The sequence below is a fragment of the Semicossyphus pulcher genome, unplaced genomic scaffold, assembly GCF_022749685.1.
Source record: "Semicossyphus pulcher isolate SPU_LCO1_2020_fin unplaced genomic scaffold, fSemPul1.0.p SCAF_5, whole genome shotgun sequence".
Lineage (NCBI taxonomy): Eukaryota > Metazoa > Chordata > Actinopteri > Labriformes > Labridae > Semicossyphus > Semicossyphus pulcher.
Window position 1 is genome coordinate 801,329 of NW_027211726.1, and position 18,672 is coordinate 820,000.

At 45.6% G+C, this 18,672-nt stretch overlaps 1 protein-coding gene across 1 annotated transcript in view; it reads right to left on the reverse strand.

Annotated features, from left to right (window-relative positions):
- Positions 1–18,672, reverse strand: part of LOC138609324 (cortexin-2-like) — an 18,985-nt gene continuing 313 nt past the window's right edge. The window contains exon 2 of the mRNA XM_069681968.1: positions 1–1,260. Coding sequence (XP_069538069.1) covers positions 888–1,157 — 270 coding nt within the window. The 5' untranslated portion in view covers positions 1,158–1,260 and the 3' untranslated portion in view covers positions 1–887. The remainder of the gene's footprint in view (positions 1,261–18,672) is intronic.

An 18,672-nucleotide genomic window follows, 5' to 3' on the forward strand; every position in this document is an offset into this window, starting at 1 on the left:
ACTCACAGACAGATCGATCCTTGTGATCTTTGATCGGCTCGTGCAGCAGCCTCAGGGCCTTTCTCTGAACTCTGCTGCCGATCGTTCGACGTCTGTCACGAGCGACAAACAAGCTGCGTTTGTGATCGTGCACATTTTTATTAGGTCAGATTGAATTAATTAAATGTCACGTTTCTTTGAATGAACGCTGCTGATGCTGTCTGTGTTTGTTTGCCCAGATCACTGCCTGCCAGGCAGACTGAAGCGACAATCAGACAAGGTGCAGGAAAACACAGAGCGCACGTTCCCCCTCGCGGTTGTGAGCAGAGCTTTCGACAGCTTCAGGAGCTCACACTCGTTTACCTGCCGTCAAACTGTCATTACAGACTGAACGACACGTCCTCCGAGTTTTAATACTGAAGCCGCTAGTGCCTCACTCTTTGTGACGGACAGCAGGTCCACGAGTCTGATCCTATACAAGTCTATGAGAACATGCTCCTCCTCCTCTCCTGATGTATTCCCTCAGTAAACATGTTCCTAATGACTTTATGGTCTCAGTCTCTAGTTTCAAGTCTTCTTCAACACAGCATGATGTTCATTTAGTCACTGATGCTCCCACTGAGAGTCACACAGACCAGAGGGGAGGAGTCTAGGGCGGGGCTACCTGTGATTGACAGCTCACTACATGAGTAAGTTTATGTTTGGAAACAACTTATGTGACTGCTGTACTTGCTCTGACTCTCGACACTAACCTCCCATCATGCCGTGTGCTGCTCTGACCGCTCACCTGTCCACACGGTGACCTTTGGAGGGGAAATGTGCGCTTGTGTTTCTGCGTTACCCTCAGTGTGATCGTCGCCTCAGTTTAACTTGTGGGTTGTCAGGGTTGCTGCCTCTCAGGCTGCCTGTCAGCTAATCCGGTAATCGAAGGTGTCTTTCTCCATGTAGTCCGTCCAGGTGGAGGACGGCATGCTGCGGTACGGGTCCAGAAGGATCCGGAAACAGCGCACGATCAGCAGGCCCAGGAAGATGAAGAGGATGAGGACGAAGACGAAGGCCGCCCTCTGCTCGAGCGTGAGGACGTAGGCGGACGCAGAGGAGGAAGAGGAGGAGGAGGAGGAGGAGGAGAAGTCTGATTCAGAAGCAGAGAAGGTGCTGCTGTAGAGGTCGTCGGCCATGTTGGGATGGAGGATGACCGGTACGTTCTTCTGTCCAATGAGAGACTGTCAACAGGAAAGCATCGCCGTCTTCAGGAGAGGGTCAGTGATGGAGAGGAAACGTCTGCAGAGAAAACACAGAGAAACACAGTCATTTATTTACTCAGCCTTCATGTGCAGCCGAGCCCTGAGCACAGGATGATGACCTGTGGAGCACCTGTGGAGCACCTGTGGAGCACCTGCGGAGCACCTGTCGTACCTGTGCAACCTGATTTAGTAAAGACAAATAGATCCTTTATGTTCTTCCATGTGTTTGTAGTCTGGGCGTCATGGCCTCTCGTTGGTGCTGAAGTCCTCCCGAAGCAGTTTTACGAGTGAGTGTCTCCAGATTTGTCATGACAGCGTGTCCTTTCATGCCAGCAGTCTGTGGGTGTCGTTTGTTTGAAACAGAAAGAAGCTCTTCGTTTGCTTCCCACGTGGACGTTCCAGCCGAACTCGACGGCTTCAACAGCTGCCGAGTTTTTCAAACATAAAGGTCGCTGACTGACAACCGTCAAGCGCTCACGATCTCAAATTCATTTTATTATATCAAACAAACATAAAGATGTGCACAGCCGGAGCGTCCTGATGTGGTTTATGAGCCTTTATTTAAACAGCTCCCACAGAGGTCAGAGCACGGAGCATCAACTATATCAACATTACTGACCCGGATGCTCCTGACAGGCCCGCGCTCGCGCCCGTGCTCACGCCCATGCTCACGCCCGGCGGTGGGAACACTCAGCGAGCTGTGCCGTGTTTGTTTTCTGTTCGTCCTTTTTCAATTGTGAAAAACGACCACTTCCTTGTAACACATGTAATCAGTGCTTGGCAGATCAAACCGTTTGGATCTATAGACGTATCTGTTGTATGCAAAGCGTATATTTATGCATCTGTCAGACCTCAGCTTGATGGCGTCCTTCCCGTCTCTCCTCCTCTGTAAAAGCGTCTCTCAGCAGCTCCTTCGGGACAACATGAAACTTTTGGTGTCACTGAGGAGGACTTGTGTCGCTGAAAGAAGAGTGTGACTTTAGTTGAAGGTCGTTTACATGCAGAACTCGTCGACAGAGCGGCCGAGTCTTCCATCTGCAGAGATAATTCACCATCATCAGCCCGCGGCTCATCACGCCTCAGAAATCAGCCGTGTGCACTTGTGATGGGCGTGTCTTTGTGCTTGAAGCTGTCTGTTTCTTGATGTTGGACAGAGAGTGGTGAAACGTGTCTCTGGTCATCTATAAGTCAGAATGAGATCAGGTGGACGAGCTGACTGAACGGACAGCAGGACGTCTGTGGAGGATCAGCTGAGTCTGCATGTTTCACCCTCTCCTCTTTAATATTTCACTGCCGCTCTTCTTCTACATCTTTATTCAGTGCGGCTTCGCTTTGCAGCAGCCTCCTGTAAACGTGCTGTTTGTCAGCAGTGAGAATTCACAGATGAACTGGAAGCCATTTTGAGCTGATTCATCATCGTGGAGAGAAAACACACACAGCAGCGTGTTCTGCTTTTATAAAGCAGGGACCAAAGAGCCAGAGTCCCCGGAGGCTCCGGCTGCTGCGTCAGAAAATGTGTGAAAACCTGAGAAAGTAATTAGATCAGATGGAAATATCACGCCGACCTCGGAGGTGTCACTCTCACTATGAGGAGTCATCACAGCGCAGCGGGCCCGAGCCTTTGAAGAGCCATCTCCGTAAAATCAAAGAAATGTAAAAAGTTCTCAAACTCAGAGGAGGTCAAAACTTCTTCTTCTTCTTCTGCACTCGTTAAAAGAGTCACATAAAAACCAGAGGACAGTTTCTGCCACAGCGTCTGATGAGCAGCGTTTACTGAAAGGTCGCTCCCTGATTTTAAGCCTCAGAGTCAATTCACTCCTGACGTCCTCCTCAAGCCTGCTCCACCACACACGCATCCACCAACACCCAGAGTCCGACTCTCACTGCTGGAAATCTCACAGAATCTCTGGCAGTCAAACGAGACTTTAGAGTAAACAAACATGGCGGACGACGGGCAGGAAGAACTGGTGATGATTCAGGAAGAGAAAAGAACAAAGTGGATGAAGCGGTGGAGACGGCGTGAACACGGCGTGAACACGGCGTGAACACGGCGTGAACACGGCGTGAACACGGGCTGGACATGTTACTTTATGCTGCACAGTCGCTGTGCTTCCTGCTTCAGTCAGCTCGATAAGAACAAACTCACTTAGATTTTATAGTTTGACTCATGTCCCATCTGTTAACATGGAGGAGGCGGGCTTCATGAGCTACACTGCAGCCAGTCAGCAGGGGGCGCTAGAGATGTCTGAGCTGTCATGTCGGCCATCTTTGTATACAGTCTGTGTATAATAACACGGCCACAGTCTGAGTTTTATCACAGCAGCATCTAGTGGACGGTTCAGGAACTGCAGCCTAAAAAAACACGTTCACTGTCGCCTCGTTTGTTTGGACGTCGAGTTTGTTTCTCAGATCAATTTGCTAAATGTGGACGTTTGTGATAAATAACCTCCCTGGGCTGATGAATGCTGCACTGTTGCCATGGTGAAGGCTGCCAACATCCAATCAGGGAAAAGACAGACCTGGGTAACCACGGCAACCGCAGCACGCACTGTGGTCTCTGCAGTCTCAACACACACACACACACACACACACACACACACGCACACACACTCATTATTACGTTAAAGACAAAAAAGTGACTTTAATCAGTTCAATAAGTTTATTAATTACCAAAATTATTTATCCCACTTTTCTAATAAAAGCTGTTTGAATTAAATCCTTGATCCTCCACACAGGATGTGTGTGTGTGTGTGTGTGACTGTGTGTGCGTGTGTGTGTGTGTGTGTGTGTGTGTGTGTGACTGTGTGTGCGTGTGTGTGTGTGTGTGTGTGTGACTGTGTGTGTGTGTGTGTGTGTGTGTGTGTGTGTGTGTGACTGTGTGTGTATGTGTGTGTGTGTGTGTGTGTGTGTGTGTGTGTGACTGTGTGTGTGTGTGTGTGTGTGACTGTGTGTGCGTGTGTGTGTGTGTGTGTGTGTGTGTGTGTGTGTGTGACTGTGTGTGTGTGTGTGTGTGTGTGTGTGTGATCTGTCCACTAAGACTAAATGAAACTTCATGTTTAAGCAGGAGTTCATATTAAAGGAGGAAAGTGAAGGAGGTCACATCGTCCTCATGTCCAACAGCTGCAGTTCCTCTGGTGTCCACTTGAGGCTGTCTCCAGCAGTGAGTCAGTCCCCATAGAGCCCCATGTTAAACTTTACAGCAGAAATAAACATGTTTACAGCCTGGTACAAAAAACAGTTTGGGTCTCTATAGCTCATTTCTCTCTTCATGACAACTGTACGGGGAGAATCTTTATACAGCTCACCTGTTTACATTATATTAAGGCTTACAGTGATGCAGCATTAGGGGCGGGGCCTCTTTGAGTGACAGGTGTACGGGGAGAATCTTTATACAGCTCACCTGTTTACATTATATTAAGGCTTACAGTGATGCAGCATTAGGGGCGGGGCCTCTTTGAGTGACAGGTGTACGGGGAGAATCTTTATACAGCTCACCTGTTCACATTATATTAAGGCTTACAGTGATGCAGCATTAGGGGCGGGGCCTCTTTGAGTGACAGGTGTACGGGAGAATCTTTATACAGCTCACCTGTTCACATTATATTAAGGCTTACAGTGATGCAGCATTAGGGGCGTGGCCTCTTTGAGTGACAGGTGTACGGGGAGAATCTTTATAGAAGTCACCTGTGAGGTGATGTGTTTGTGGCGGCCCGTGTGTTGACCTTTAATGACACAGAGGTCACAGTGTTAGCTGACTGCAGCCTCTGTATGACCTGCAATGTAACCGCTAAGCTAGTGTCGCCCTGTTGGCTGATTGTCGCTTCAGCTTTGAGACAAAGGTTTTTATTTTATTGTTCTTTAGAAGGAATTGTTATAAAAACAGATGGTTACTGCTGCCTCTCTTCAGTAAAGTGCACAACTGCCCTTTCACTGTTGCATAAGACGTTTCCTGCTGCTGAAGGTGGAAACAAGACGGCGAAACTGTGCCGGTGTAGAGAGAGCGGAGGAGTGAGTGTGGGCGAGAGAGGAGGATGTCAGTCTGTGTGGGAGAGAGAGACAGAGAGAGAGAGCGAGCGAGCTCTGCAGAGCATCGAGCATGAATTTTAAATGTTTTATTTCCATTATTTCTGACATGCTCAGTGAGAAATATTAAAGCAAACACAGACAGGAAGTGAGCCGTGTTCCTGCTCCTGATCTTCAGACACCGCTGGAGCTGAAAACGAGACAGAAATTAACTCAACGTTAATTAAAACCCTGCAAACATCCAAATCACAAGCAGCACGTCTGTAACACGCACACGGCTCCAGGCTGGAGAAGTGTTCGGCTTCAGTGAAACGTTACCGAGCGATGACGTGACTCTGAGTATCGATCATTTTTAATGCCAATAAAAGCTCGTCTGCTGCGACTAACCTGGATTTATCTCATCGTTTCTCTGTCTCAGTCTGCGCCACACGTCGGCTGTGATGCAACTTTCTGACTGCTGATGGAGAAGAAGAGATTTATCTGTTTCGTAGTGCTGAGGGGTTAAAGGGACGGTCTCTCTCAGTGTAAAGTATTCAAACAGCTGCAGATGTTTCCTGTTTCTCTGGGTGTAATCCTCCAGCAGCGTCACCGTCATGTCAAATGGTTTGTGGATCATCAGGTTACGTTCTCGTGCTCCCTGCTTTGGCTCCATATTGTTTTTCTAACCTACAAAGGCCCCAAATGTTGTCGTACTTCAGCCCGAACCAACGCTGACTCAGTGACAGCGCCACCAAGTAGTGTCAGTTAAAGTAATCTAATGAGTACAAGGACGTCAGACAAACATATAACGTACATTAAGCAGCAGCTCGTCTCTCAGGTCCGACAAACACCAGCTGACTGTGTGTCTGTGTTTGTGAGCGGGCGAAACAGGAAGTAGAATCTCTGCAGCTCAGAGTCGACCTGCAGCAGCTGATTCTCATGCAAACGGCAACAAGCCGGCTGTCGAGGGCTTCAACACAGCTCCAGGCTAAACCGACTACCTGTGTGCACCTGTGTGTGTGTGCGTGAGTGTGTGTGTGTGTGTGTGTGTGTGTGTGTGTGTGTGTGTGTGTGTGTGTGTGTGTGTGAGTGAGTGTGTGTGTGTGTGTGTGTGTGTGTGTGTGTGTGTGTGTGTGTGTGTGTGTGTGTGTGTGAGTGTGTGTGTGTGTGTGTGTGTGAGTGAGTGTGTGTGTGTGTGTGTGTGTGTGTGTGTGTGTGTGTGTGAGTGTGTGTGTGTGTGTGTGTGTGTGTGTGTGTGAGTGAGTGTGTGTGTGTGTGTGTGTGTGTGTGTGTGTGTGTGTGTGTGTGTGTGTGAGTGTGTGCGTGAGTGTGTGGGAGGGTAAGGCGCCCTGAGACAGCAGCTGAAGGTCATGAAGCAGCTGAAACAGATGCTGATGTTTGTGTTGGAACGTGAGCGGACATCGAGACGCTGCAGCCTGAGGCGGTGAGGATGAAGGAGACAAACATCTGTTTATTGATGTTGTTATAACCATTTGATTGTTTACTTTAAAGACAGTTTATGTTTCCTCTGTTGGCAACACGTCGCCTTAAAGGAACAGTGTTTGTGTACCTGCACTCGTTTCTTCACTTGAAAACAGGAAGTGAAACGATCAGGGAGCTCTGGACGGTCGACAGTGGAGCGACAAAGAAGAGATTTATAAATGTGGAAATATAAAGAGGATAAATAAATAAATGAAACATTTGTTATTATTTCTCAGGAAGGAAACGGGCGACCAAAAAACAAGTCACACTTTAAAAATCTAAACAACACTCGTTATATGCATAACTTAATACATATATTTAAACATACAAATAAATATGAACTGGAAAAGTTAAAAAGTCAAAATTAGTGGAATTTAAAAAACATATTTATTTATATATATTTTTATTCTCTCTTTAATTATTTTCATATTTACACATTTTCTCTACTTGTTTAATCTTGTATTAATTCATCTTCATATAATATGATTATTGTAGGGCCCTCTTTTGACTCCCCAGCTTGTTTTCAGTGTTAATGCAGCAGCAGCAGCAGCAGCAGCAGCTTCGTGTCCACATGTTTCCTGTGACCCTCGGCCCCTCTGAAGAAATGAATCATGTTGTGTGAAAACTAAATAAAACCTCCCACCAGGTGTACGTTTAATTATTCATTCATTCAGCAGCTGAATGAGACGATGTGTTTACATCTGCTGCTCAGTATTTCAACCATTTCAACGTCTGCAAAGATGTTTCACAATAAAAGTCTTTAAATATAAATATAACTCATCCTTTTCCTGGTAGACTTTTATTGTGAAACATCTGCAGGAAGTGCTGACACTCAGTGAGAATTAATATATTCAAAAAGGCAGCTAAGACGTTAGCATGTTGCTAACAGAAGTTGCTTTGTGTGTGTGCTCGTTCAATAATCTTTAAAGGCTCGTTGTCCTTGTTGTGTTTCTCAGTGATGAAGCAAAGTGTGAATAATGTTCGTTTGTTTCTGGAACAACAGACAGACAGGTAAGACAGATCATCACCTCACAACCTCTGACACATTTTAAGTCCTGTTATAAAACACACTTTTTAACCGAGAGCTTGAATATGAATTACAAACAATGAATTTTATATATGTATATACATGTATATATATATGTATATATATGTACTGTATATGTATATATACACTACAGACATACTTCTATTTGCTCTCAGTGAGAGGTGCCTGAGTTTTGTCCCCTGGTCAGTATGCACTATTAAATTTAAACATCCATGACTTCCTGTTGGGTTTAGTGTGCAGCTCCAAGAGGCTGTTTTGTCTCGACATGCTAACATGCTAAACAACATTTGGACATCTCAGTGAAAGAGATCATTTTATCAGATTGAAATGAGATAAGGTAAACAATCCCGGAGCACGGTGACGTACAGAACGCTGCCTTTAAATGCACCTTGTTAGCTCGTGGTTACTACACGGGAAGTCGTGCACAAAATATGTTCCATGAGAAGTCGTGACATCACAGCTGGCGAAAGTGACGCCAAAGACCTGCTAGCTTTCAGGTAACGTAACACAGAATATGCAAAGGAGAAAAAGAGCAAACATCAACTATCAACAAGACACGACGGACGGGCAGCACAACACTACTCCACACGCACCGAGACTGTTCGCCCTCAGGGACGCCCCGCCCCATTAGCACGCTGACGCAGACATGAGGACAGAGAGACTCTTTCACTGCTCTGTCCACATGCTCGTTTTACCTGTGGAAGTTTGACACAGAACTCTCTGACAGCTGCAGACGTCTCTGCATTGCTCTCCGCTTCACCATCTCACATCCCCACACCTGCATCACCTGCACCTTTCTTCTTCTCTTGTTATTTAATGGCGGCTAGCAAGCAGCTTTCATCACAACGTCCCATCCATCCATCATCTATAGCGCTGGGGCCTATCCCAGCTGTCTTTGGGCGAGAGGCGTGGTTACACCTGGACAGGTCACCTGTCAATCACAGGGCTGACACACAGAGACAGACAACCTTTCACGCTCACATTAACACCTGCGGAGGACAACAACTCCCATGATGCCACGCTCAGTCACAACGTCACCTGACTACATCCTTTGTTGTTGTTTTGATGGAGGGACCTCTAGTGGCAGAAATGACACACTTTAATTAGGAATATTAATGAGTGACGTAAACGCAGCCAGTTAGTAGAAGAAGATATACAAAGAAGAGGTGCAGGTAGGTGAAGGTGTCCTGCTGCCGCACCTTTCACATCCTGTCCATTGATTTCTCATTTAGCTGCACACTGAGCTGTAATCCAGCCGCACGCACAACAATGAACCAAACTCTGGATTATTCATGCTGCAATTTACTGCTCTGCTGTTTCACACAGCGGGGACGTGTGTGTGTCTGTGTGTGTGTGTGTGTGTGTGTGTGTGTGTGCGCGTGTGTGTGTGTGTGTGTGTGTGTGTGTGTCCTGCCTTCATGCGAGACAGAATTCAATTAGACGATGATGTAGTTCCACAGAGTCTCCAGTTTGGATATGACAGCAGAGAGATGATGATGGTGTTTTATTCATGCAATCAATTTACCGCTCATCACACACACACACACACACACACACACACACACACACACACACATACACACTCAGAGTTGTGAAAACACATTACATATTGTCATTATTTATACACAGTTGTATTTAAAGTGAACATCCTTCCAGAGAGATGCATTCTGGGTAAACATGACATCTTAAAGGTCCCATATTATACTCCTTTTCAGCAGGTTCACGTCGGTCTCAGAGGTCTCAGAGGTCCCAGAACGTCACTTTGAAGTCTGTTGCCTAAACACCCAGTTTGTTCCTGGCCTTCAGCCAGCCTGTAACTCCCTCTACTGAGAATGAGCTGTTTCTGTGTCTGTAGCTTTAAATGATAATGAGCTGTGCCTGTCCACGCCCCTCCCGCTCCGGTACCATGCGCTAATTCGGTTGCTATTGGCCGGCTCTGCCTTCAGTCAAAGAGGGACAGGCACCTTCCTTTAACACCGGCTCTGGTTGGCTATTGTAGGCTGAGAATCAGTAATGGAAGCTCCTATTGGATCAAATGAGACCTCTATAGAAAGCTAAGAAGCTCGCCTCCACTTTGATAGCGGAACGGAGTGGCACTTCAAAGGGAATATGAAGTTATTACAGTAAATACACGGGGAAATGCAGCATTTCTGAGGGCTGATTAGTAACGACGAACGGCGATCCGTGGATACTTACTGATGAAATAATGCTTTTGGACTAAATACTTTACTGGATTATATCATCTGGACCTTTAGCAATGTACCAGGAGGGAATTTATGAAAATAATACGCATCAGTGGAATACAGCGAGCCTTCATCGGTGAGTTACGTCAGTTTGGTAAATGTTTGTTTATGTTCTGTTGCCGTTGATTGCACCCGCTGTGGTGATTGGATCTTTTAATGGTTCATATCAGTCGAATCTTGAGCTTGATCGTAGCTTTCCAACGATGTGACACACGAGCGGCAACATGAAGTTATCATCGTAGCTGCAGGGCAAATGTAGTAATCGCGATGACGGCCCGCCGGCGGGCCGTAGAGTGGTAACGGGTTTTAACGTAGTATAAGGAAACTATGTTACCAACAGTAACTTACGTTAGCTGCTATGCTAAAACCACATTCAACAGGCTGTCACGCTCGGTAGGCCGATACAGTAAAGCAACATGACCTTTTCTCATTTCAGGGGGTTTGTAGACGGGCAGGGGGCGCGGTTATTGTTAGAAAACCATTCCAAAGTGAATTCTGCATAATATGGGACCTTTAAAGATTCGTTACAGAGAAAAACTCAGACGCTCACCTACATGCTTCAGAGCTTTCTGCTCTTCAGGTGCTGTCAGAGTGTTGACCTCTGACCTTTGATTAGAGACGTTTGAACCCCTTTGGAGCAGACCTTCAGTTAGGTTATTATGTAGATCCTCAACTTCCTGCCCTCATGTGCGATTGTCTGCCCCGCCCTGATTGTTCCCAGCTCAGTGTCTGCCCCGCCCTTATTGTTCCCAGCTCAGTGTCTGCCCCGCCCTGATTGTTCCCAGCTCAGTGTCTGCCCCGCCCTGATTGTTCCCAGCTCAGTGTCTGCCCCGCCCTGATTGTTCCCAGCTCAGTATCTGCCCCGCCCTGATGGTTCCCAGCTCAGTGTCTGCCCCGCCCTTATTGTTCCCAGCTCAGTGTCTGCCCCGCCCTGATGGTTCCCAGCTCAGTGTCTGCCCCGCCCTGATTGTTCCCAGCTCAGTGTCTGCCCCGCCCTGATTGTTCCCAGCTCAGTGTCTGCCCCGCCCTGATTGTTCCCAGCTCAGTGTCTGCCCCGCCCTGATGGTTCCAGCTCAGTGTCTGCCCCGCCCTGATGGTTCCAGCTCAGTGTCTGCCCCGCCCTGATGGTTCCCAGCTAAGTGTCTGCCCCGCCCTGATGGTTCCAGCTCAGTATCTGCCCCGCCCTGATGGTTCCCAGCTCAGTGTCTGCCCCGCCCTGATGGTTCCCAGCTCAGTTTCTGCCCCGCCCTGATTGTTCCAGCTCAGTGTCTGCCCCGCCCTGATGGTTCCCAGCTCAGTGTCTGCCCCGCCCTGATTGTTCCCAGCTCAGTGTCTGCCCCGCCCTGATTGTTCCAGCTCAGTGTCTGCCCCGCCCTGATTGTTCCCAGCTCAGTGTCTGCCCCGCCCTGATTGTTCCAGCTCAGTGTCTGCCCCGCCCTGATTGTTCCAGCTCAGTGTCTGCCCCGCCCTTATTGTTCCAGCTCAGTGTCTGCCCCGCCCTGATTGTTCCAGCTCAGTGTCTGCCCCGCCCTGATTGTCCCAGCTCAGTGTCTGCCCCGCCCTGATGGTTCCAGCTCAGTGTCTGCCCCGCCCTGATGGTTCCAGCTCAGTGTCTGCCCCGCCCCCATTGTTCCAGCTCAGTGTCTGCCCCGCCCCCATTGTTCCAGCTCAGTGTCTGCCCCGCCCTCCAGTCTTAGTTTCTCTGTCGGACTCTCTGTGTTTCTCTCTCTGCTGTGTTTGTAGGACTTCGCCTGCTCAGTGTTCGGCGTCGTGCCCGTGCGTCCTCTCACCTGTGGTTCTGGGGTCGCTAATAATAAAGAACATTTTACTGCGTCGGTCCGATGAGAAAACGACCCTGCTGATCAGAGTTCAGTGTGTTTTGCAGACATTCAGAGCGTTACGTTAAAAGTTCAACTTTAATTTTAAATGATTCTTCTTCTGCAACATTCAGTCAGAAGCTTTTGAAATGGAAATGTTGACACTTGAACGTCATCGTCTGCAGGTGTGTAGAGATCTCAAAGCCGGTCTCATACGACAGGAAACAGCTGTGATATTTTCAGAATAAAGGTCCTCTGTCCAGTTCTGCCTGACTTTTAAAACATCTGCAGTCAGAGTCTGAGTCTGTCAGAGTTTCAGGAATATATACAAATATATTGACTGTTCCTGGATCTGTGTGTGTGTGTGTGTGTGTGTGTGTGTGTGTGTTTGTTCTGAGACACAGAGGACGATGTATACTGTCAACATTTTTATATCCAGTGTGTGGAGTTCTTATCAAAGTGTGTGTGTGTGTTTGTTCTTTCACAAAAGGAAAATGTGTCAGTTCAACACACACACACACACACACACACACACGCACACACACACACAAAAAAAAACACACACACACACACACACACAAAAAAACACACACACACACACACACACACACCGAGGAGATCTACAGTATATAAATAAATACACTGTCGGTGTATAGGGTGTGTGTGATGTTGCAGCTCTGAATGACAACAAGCTTCACTGCTCCTGCTGCAGGCTGAACATAAACACACGGTTACCCACACACACACACACACACACACACACACACACACACACAGTGTATTCACATATGTGCAGATTCACAGTGACTGTATTTCAGCTTCACGCCATTCAGCTGATTCTGTTGAAGGCTAATTAGTATATCAATCATGTGGATGAGTGTGTGTGTGTGTGTGTGTGAGTGTGTGTGAGTGTGTGTGTGTGTGTGTGTGGATTAGATGTGTGTGTGTTTCTGATCCGTTAACAGACTCAACACATGAACTTTGTTCAACTCCGTCGAGAAAAGTTTGATTTGTTGCCGTCTGCTCCTGACCAGTGAGCACTAAACACTGTCGAGGTGTGTGTGTGTGTATGTGTGTGTGTGTGTGTGTGTGGATTAGATGTGAGTGTGTGTGCGTGTGTGTGTGTGTGTGTGTTTGTGTGTGTGTGAAGAACCCATCTGTGGTGTCAGATAAGCGTCTGACTCCAATGACTTGTTTAACCGGGCGGATCATGTGACCTGGATCAGATATAAACTCAGACTGGCCCCCCCTCATCTCAGGTAAAAGTGGGCGGGGCTTACAAGGGTTCAATTTAGGAGAAAATCATTGAATGAATTAAAGAAACATTCCTTTTGTTGTTTTGTGAAATTGTTTGTATCTCAAAGAGATAAACGACTAACTCGTCCACCAAGAGGAGACGACCGACACGGTGTGACGCAGGGCGACGCAGGACGACGCAGGACGACGCCCACACAGTCATGGATTTCCTGTCCAATTGTCCAATCAGAGGTCAGATCAGGATTAACATTTAACAATTAACCTAAACAACAACAACAACAACAACAACAGCCAAAAACATATTGTGGAGACTTTTCATTTGCAAAGTCTTCTGAGCGACGCAGAAGTTCATGTTTAAAACACTCAACACACATGAACAGATCATGTGACACACACACACACACACACACACACACACACACACAGAGTCATCTGTCAGACAGATTGCATCTCAGCGTCGCTCGCCCACCTCCCTGCAGAGAGAGAGGGAGGAGCTGTGTGTGTGTGTGTAATGAAATCATGCTCCATAATCATCATCAGATTACATCACCATTACCCCTGTGTTACTGTTAAACTGTGTGTGTGTGTGTGTGTATGTGTGTGTGCGTGTGTGTGTGTGTGTGTGTGTGTCTGTGTGTGTGTGTGTGTGTGTGTAGGCGTCCAGCCGGCGCCCGCTGACTCACGTCACGCTGACAGCAGCTCTGATCAATTACAGCCAGAGATCAGAAGAGACGACCGCAGATCAATAACCATTACTAACCGCCCGTGTGTGTGTGTGTGTGTGTGTGTGTGTGTGTGTTATCTCTTCTACACTCTTTTCTTATTTTAAATACCAACAAAGACAAAATGTGTAAATGTGATATTTGCAGCCGCCGTGCAGCGTCAGAAGAAGAAGAAGAGGTCACTTCCTGTTCAGTCTGAGGGATATTAAAAATAAGATTACAGCTTCTAACTGAGTTTATTTTTACTCTTCAAAGTGCACAGAGAAGAAGTGTGTGTGTAACACACGACACATCCACCGTGAGCGACAAACTCTAAAGCATCTATTGGCTGAGCGGGCCGTTTGTCTTCTGACATCACTTCCTGTCGATTTCAGTGAATTTCAGTTTCACGCTGCAGGCGCACAGTCAAAGCTCGTACTTATTCTTCTTCTGTCGGCTGCTGCAGAATGAAAGCCTTCATCAGAGACGCACACATCAGCAACACAGCCTCTGATTGGTCAGTAGACTTAGCACAAGGCATCAGGAGGTGGCTAAGTGGGCGGCTAACAGTGTCCAGCAGTGTGTGCACTTTAGTATTTTAGTGTCAATTTTAAAAGACAAATTAAAGCATCTTAGTTAAAGAAGTAGCCAGTGGACGTTCTGTTAGCTGTAGCCTGTACAGAGACACACACACACACACACACACACACACACACACACACACACACACACACACACACACACCTGAAGTGTGTGTGTGTTTGAATGTAAATCAGATTCACTGTGTGAGCGAACATCGATCTAAGTGAACCTCCTGCTGTCTGAACAACAACACCACCATTGTTCGTCCTGACGAGGGAGAGGGAGCGCTGCCACGGCGACGACTGACAGCTCGTCAATACGTCTGCTGAGCAGGTAGGCCGAGGGGCGAGAGACCATCACTGACCACAGGAGAGAGAGGGGCAGAAAGACAGGGGGACAGACAGACAGAGAGACAGAGTGAGACAGAGAGACAGACAGAGAGAGAGGTAGGTAAAGACAGAGACAGAGAGAGAGAGACAGAGAGACAGGCAGGTATAGAGAGAGAGACAGAGAGCGAGACAGGTATAGAGAAAGAGAGAGAGAGAGAGAGAGAGAGAGGCAGAGAGAGAGGCAGGTATAGAGAGAGAGACAGACAGGCAGACAGAGGAGAGACAGGACATTAGTTTGAACGTTTTTCAGCTTCTTGTTTGTGAATCTAGCCGCGGTTTAAACACCACAGAAGAAGAAGCAGCAGCTTTTACTGACAAACCGTCATGGCCGCCTCTGAACTGCAGCGTGAGAGGCCCAACACCTCCATCCCTGTGGCCCTTAAGAGAGGCCACGCCCCTAATGCTGCATCACTGTAAGCCTTAATATAATGTAAACAGGTGAGCTGTATAAAGATTCTCCCCGTACAGTTGTCATGAAGAGAGAAATGAGCTATAGAGACCCGAACTGTTTTTTGTACCAGGCTGTAAACATGTTTATTTCTGCTGTAAAGTTTAACATGGGGCTCTATGGGGACTGACTCACTGCTGGAGGCAGCCTCAAGTGGACACCAGAGGAACTGCAGGCTTTGCAGTACTTATTATTATCACAACATATTTTTTTACTGAAGCTGGCAGATTTTACATTTGTGTGAGGAAATCTGCAGCAGTAATTCATATCTCATATTAAATGAATAAATGAGCAGTCATTGATGGACACATGATTACAGTTGTTATATTTGTCTGTCCGATGTGATTGTAGTTATTTCCATCCTCTGTCTGATCACAGGTCTAAATATAAATGACGTTAAAGCAGGTCTCTGTGGATATAAATACTCTGACAGCTTCACTCTGTTCTGTGAGTCTCAGGTCTGCACTGAGCGCGTGCAGTCCGCCCCACGGCTGTTTTTGGATGAAACGTGTCGACAGATTTAGCGTCACAGCGGCTCGCCTCCTGTTTACAGTCGGTGTGTTTTCACCTCTGATGGAGAGAAGAAGAAACGTGACATCGCGGTCACTCCTTTAGATCTGACGAGGATCTGACCCCACACACGATCAGGATCAGGATCAGGATCGGGTCTGTCATGGATCTGATCAGCTGACTGAACCTGTAAGCAGGAACACTCCTCGACATGCTGATTCCTCTCTGCTTTAAAGGAAGAGTTCAACATTTTGGTGAATATAAGGCAGAGGCCTTCTTCCTCTTTAAACCAGACAGAACCAGTTCCTCCTGATCTTTACACCTGAACCGCCGGGACCTTCAAATTATTCAGCTGAGGATTTTACGTAAAGACACACTCGCAGAAGGAAACATGCTGTGTCTGAGGAAACGTGTTTCATTTTTTGCTCATGGGAGGCGAGCCGTGGCATTAACATGCGTGAACCCAGCATGAGAAACAGCACAGAAAACATGGAAAGATGGAGCAGACTCAAATATTTGAAGTTTAACATTGTTGGTTAAATAAACGTCTGTAGATGTCTGAGTCTCTACCTTTAGTCGAATTAGGAAGTTAAAGCAGCAGTTTGGATCTCTGTTAGACTGAAGTCCAAAACCACCTGCAGTTACTGCTTCTCACCACAGGTGGAGCCAACAAGAACAACACTGAGGCTGTGTCGAAATGGTATACTACATACTACATACTACATACTATATACTACATACTATATACTACTTACTACATACTATGTACTACATACTACATACTATGTACTACATACTACTTACTACATACTACGTACTACATACTACATACTACTTACTACATACTACATACTATATACTACATACTACATGCTACTTTCTACATACTATGTACTACATACTACATACTATATACTACATACTACATGCTACTTACTACATGCTACTTTCTACATACTATGTACTACATACTACATACTATATACTACATACTACATGCTACTTACTACATGCTACTTTCTACATACTACGTACTACATACTACATACTATGTACTACATACTACTTACTACATACTACGTACTACATACTACATACTACTTACTACATACTACATACTACATACTATGTACTACATACTACTTACTACATACTATGTACTACATACTACATACTACGTCCTACATACTAGTTACTACATACAATACTATACTGTAGTATATACTACATACTACATACCACATACTACTTACTACATACTACATACTACATACCACATACTACATACTACATACTACGTACTATGTACTACATACTACATATTACGTACTACATACTACATACTACGTCCTACATACTAGTTACTACATACAATACTATACTGCAGTATATACTACATACTACATACTACATACCACATACTACTTACTACATACTACGTACTACATACTACATACTATATATTACTAGTACTATATATTACGTAATACATACTATATACTACATATTACGTACTACATACTACATACTACGTCCTACATACTAGTTACTACATACAATACTATACTGTAGTATATACCACATACTACTTACTACATACTACATACTACATACTATATATTACTAGTAATATATATTATGTAATACATACTATATACTACATACTACTTACTATATACTACATACTACGTCCTACATACTAGTTACTACATACTATATAATACATATTACATACTACATACTATGTAGTACATACTATATACTACATACTACTTACTATATACTACATACTACATACTACATACTACATACTAGTTACTACATACAATACTATACTGTACTATGTACTACTTACTACTTACTACATACTATATGCCAGAGTAAACAGAAGTAAACAACAGCCCGCCAAGAGCAAACAGACTATAGTTATAGCGCCCCCTTCTGCTGAATGCTGCTGTCTGCCATTTTAACTGCTGCTGTGACATTCCAGCGCTTTGCATTGTGGGATACAGTAGGCGAGGCATACTACATGCTACATTAAGGCCACATCAGGACGTACTGCCGGTGTAGGGCATTTCCAACACAGCTTGAGACCCTGGAGACTTCTTCTTTAAGGGCAGAAGAAGAAGAGCCTCTTTACATCATCCAAATCTATGTAACTGTAAAACTGATCAACAGTAGAAACTGAAACAGCTCGAGACCACAGCTTTAACGTCAGCAGGTTGGGGATGTTGTCTTGTCTTGTTATGTACAGAACAACACTCACAACGTGAGGCGGCTCAGAATGATCGCAGGAGATATTTTAATTTCACAGTATCCTGTTTAAATCGAGACTCGATCCTTTCTGCAACAGAAAGCTAAAACTTGTGTGTTCAGCGTGATGGCGGTGTGTGCTCTGTGCGGTGTCTGCAGACACACGGACAGCAGGGAGCAGACGTTCTCCTGCAGAGGGAGATTTGTTGTTTGTTTTCAATCATTTAAAACTAAAACCATAGAAGCGAGAGCATCACTTACACGACCTTAATGTTGTTCAGATTTTATGGAGATGAAGCATAGAAATCAGATCAAAGAACTCTTTGTTCATGTTTGAGCAAAAACAAATGTTTCTTTTATTTCTATTAACGCCACGTTTCCACGACTTGTATCCGTCTGGTTTGTGAAAGACGTTTTACAGATCTGTGGACATAAAGCCTTTGTGTGCTTCTGCTGCAGCGCTCTGAAGGTTTAATCTGACTTTCTTTCTTTATTTTCTGCAGTTTCCACTGTTTTATTTTGGCGGTCCGACCTCAACAGGAAGGTAAAACTGATGGCCTAAATGCTGCTGATGTCTTCCTGCATTTATTTAGTGTCTCAATGAAACAAAATTAAACAAATATTGATTATAAATATTTAAGAATTCAACAAGTTCAGGCGAAAACATAAAAAAAATATCTTCTTCTGACGACATTTCTTGGGGAAAATCTGAGACTT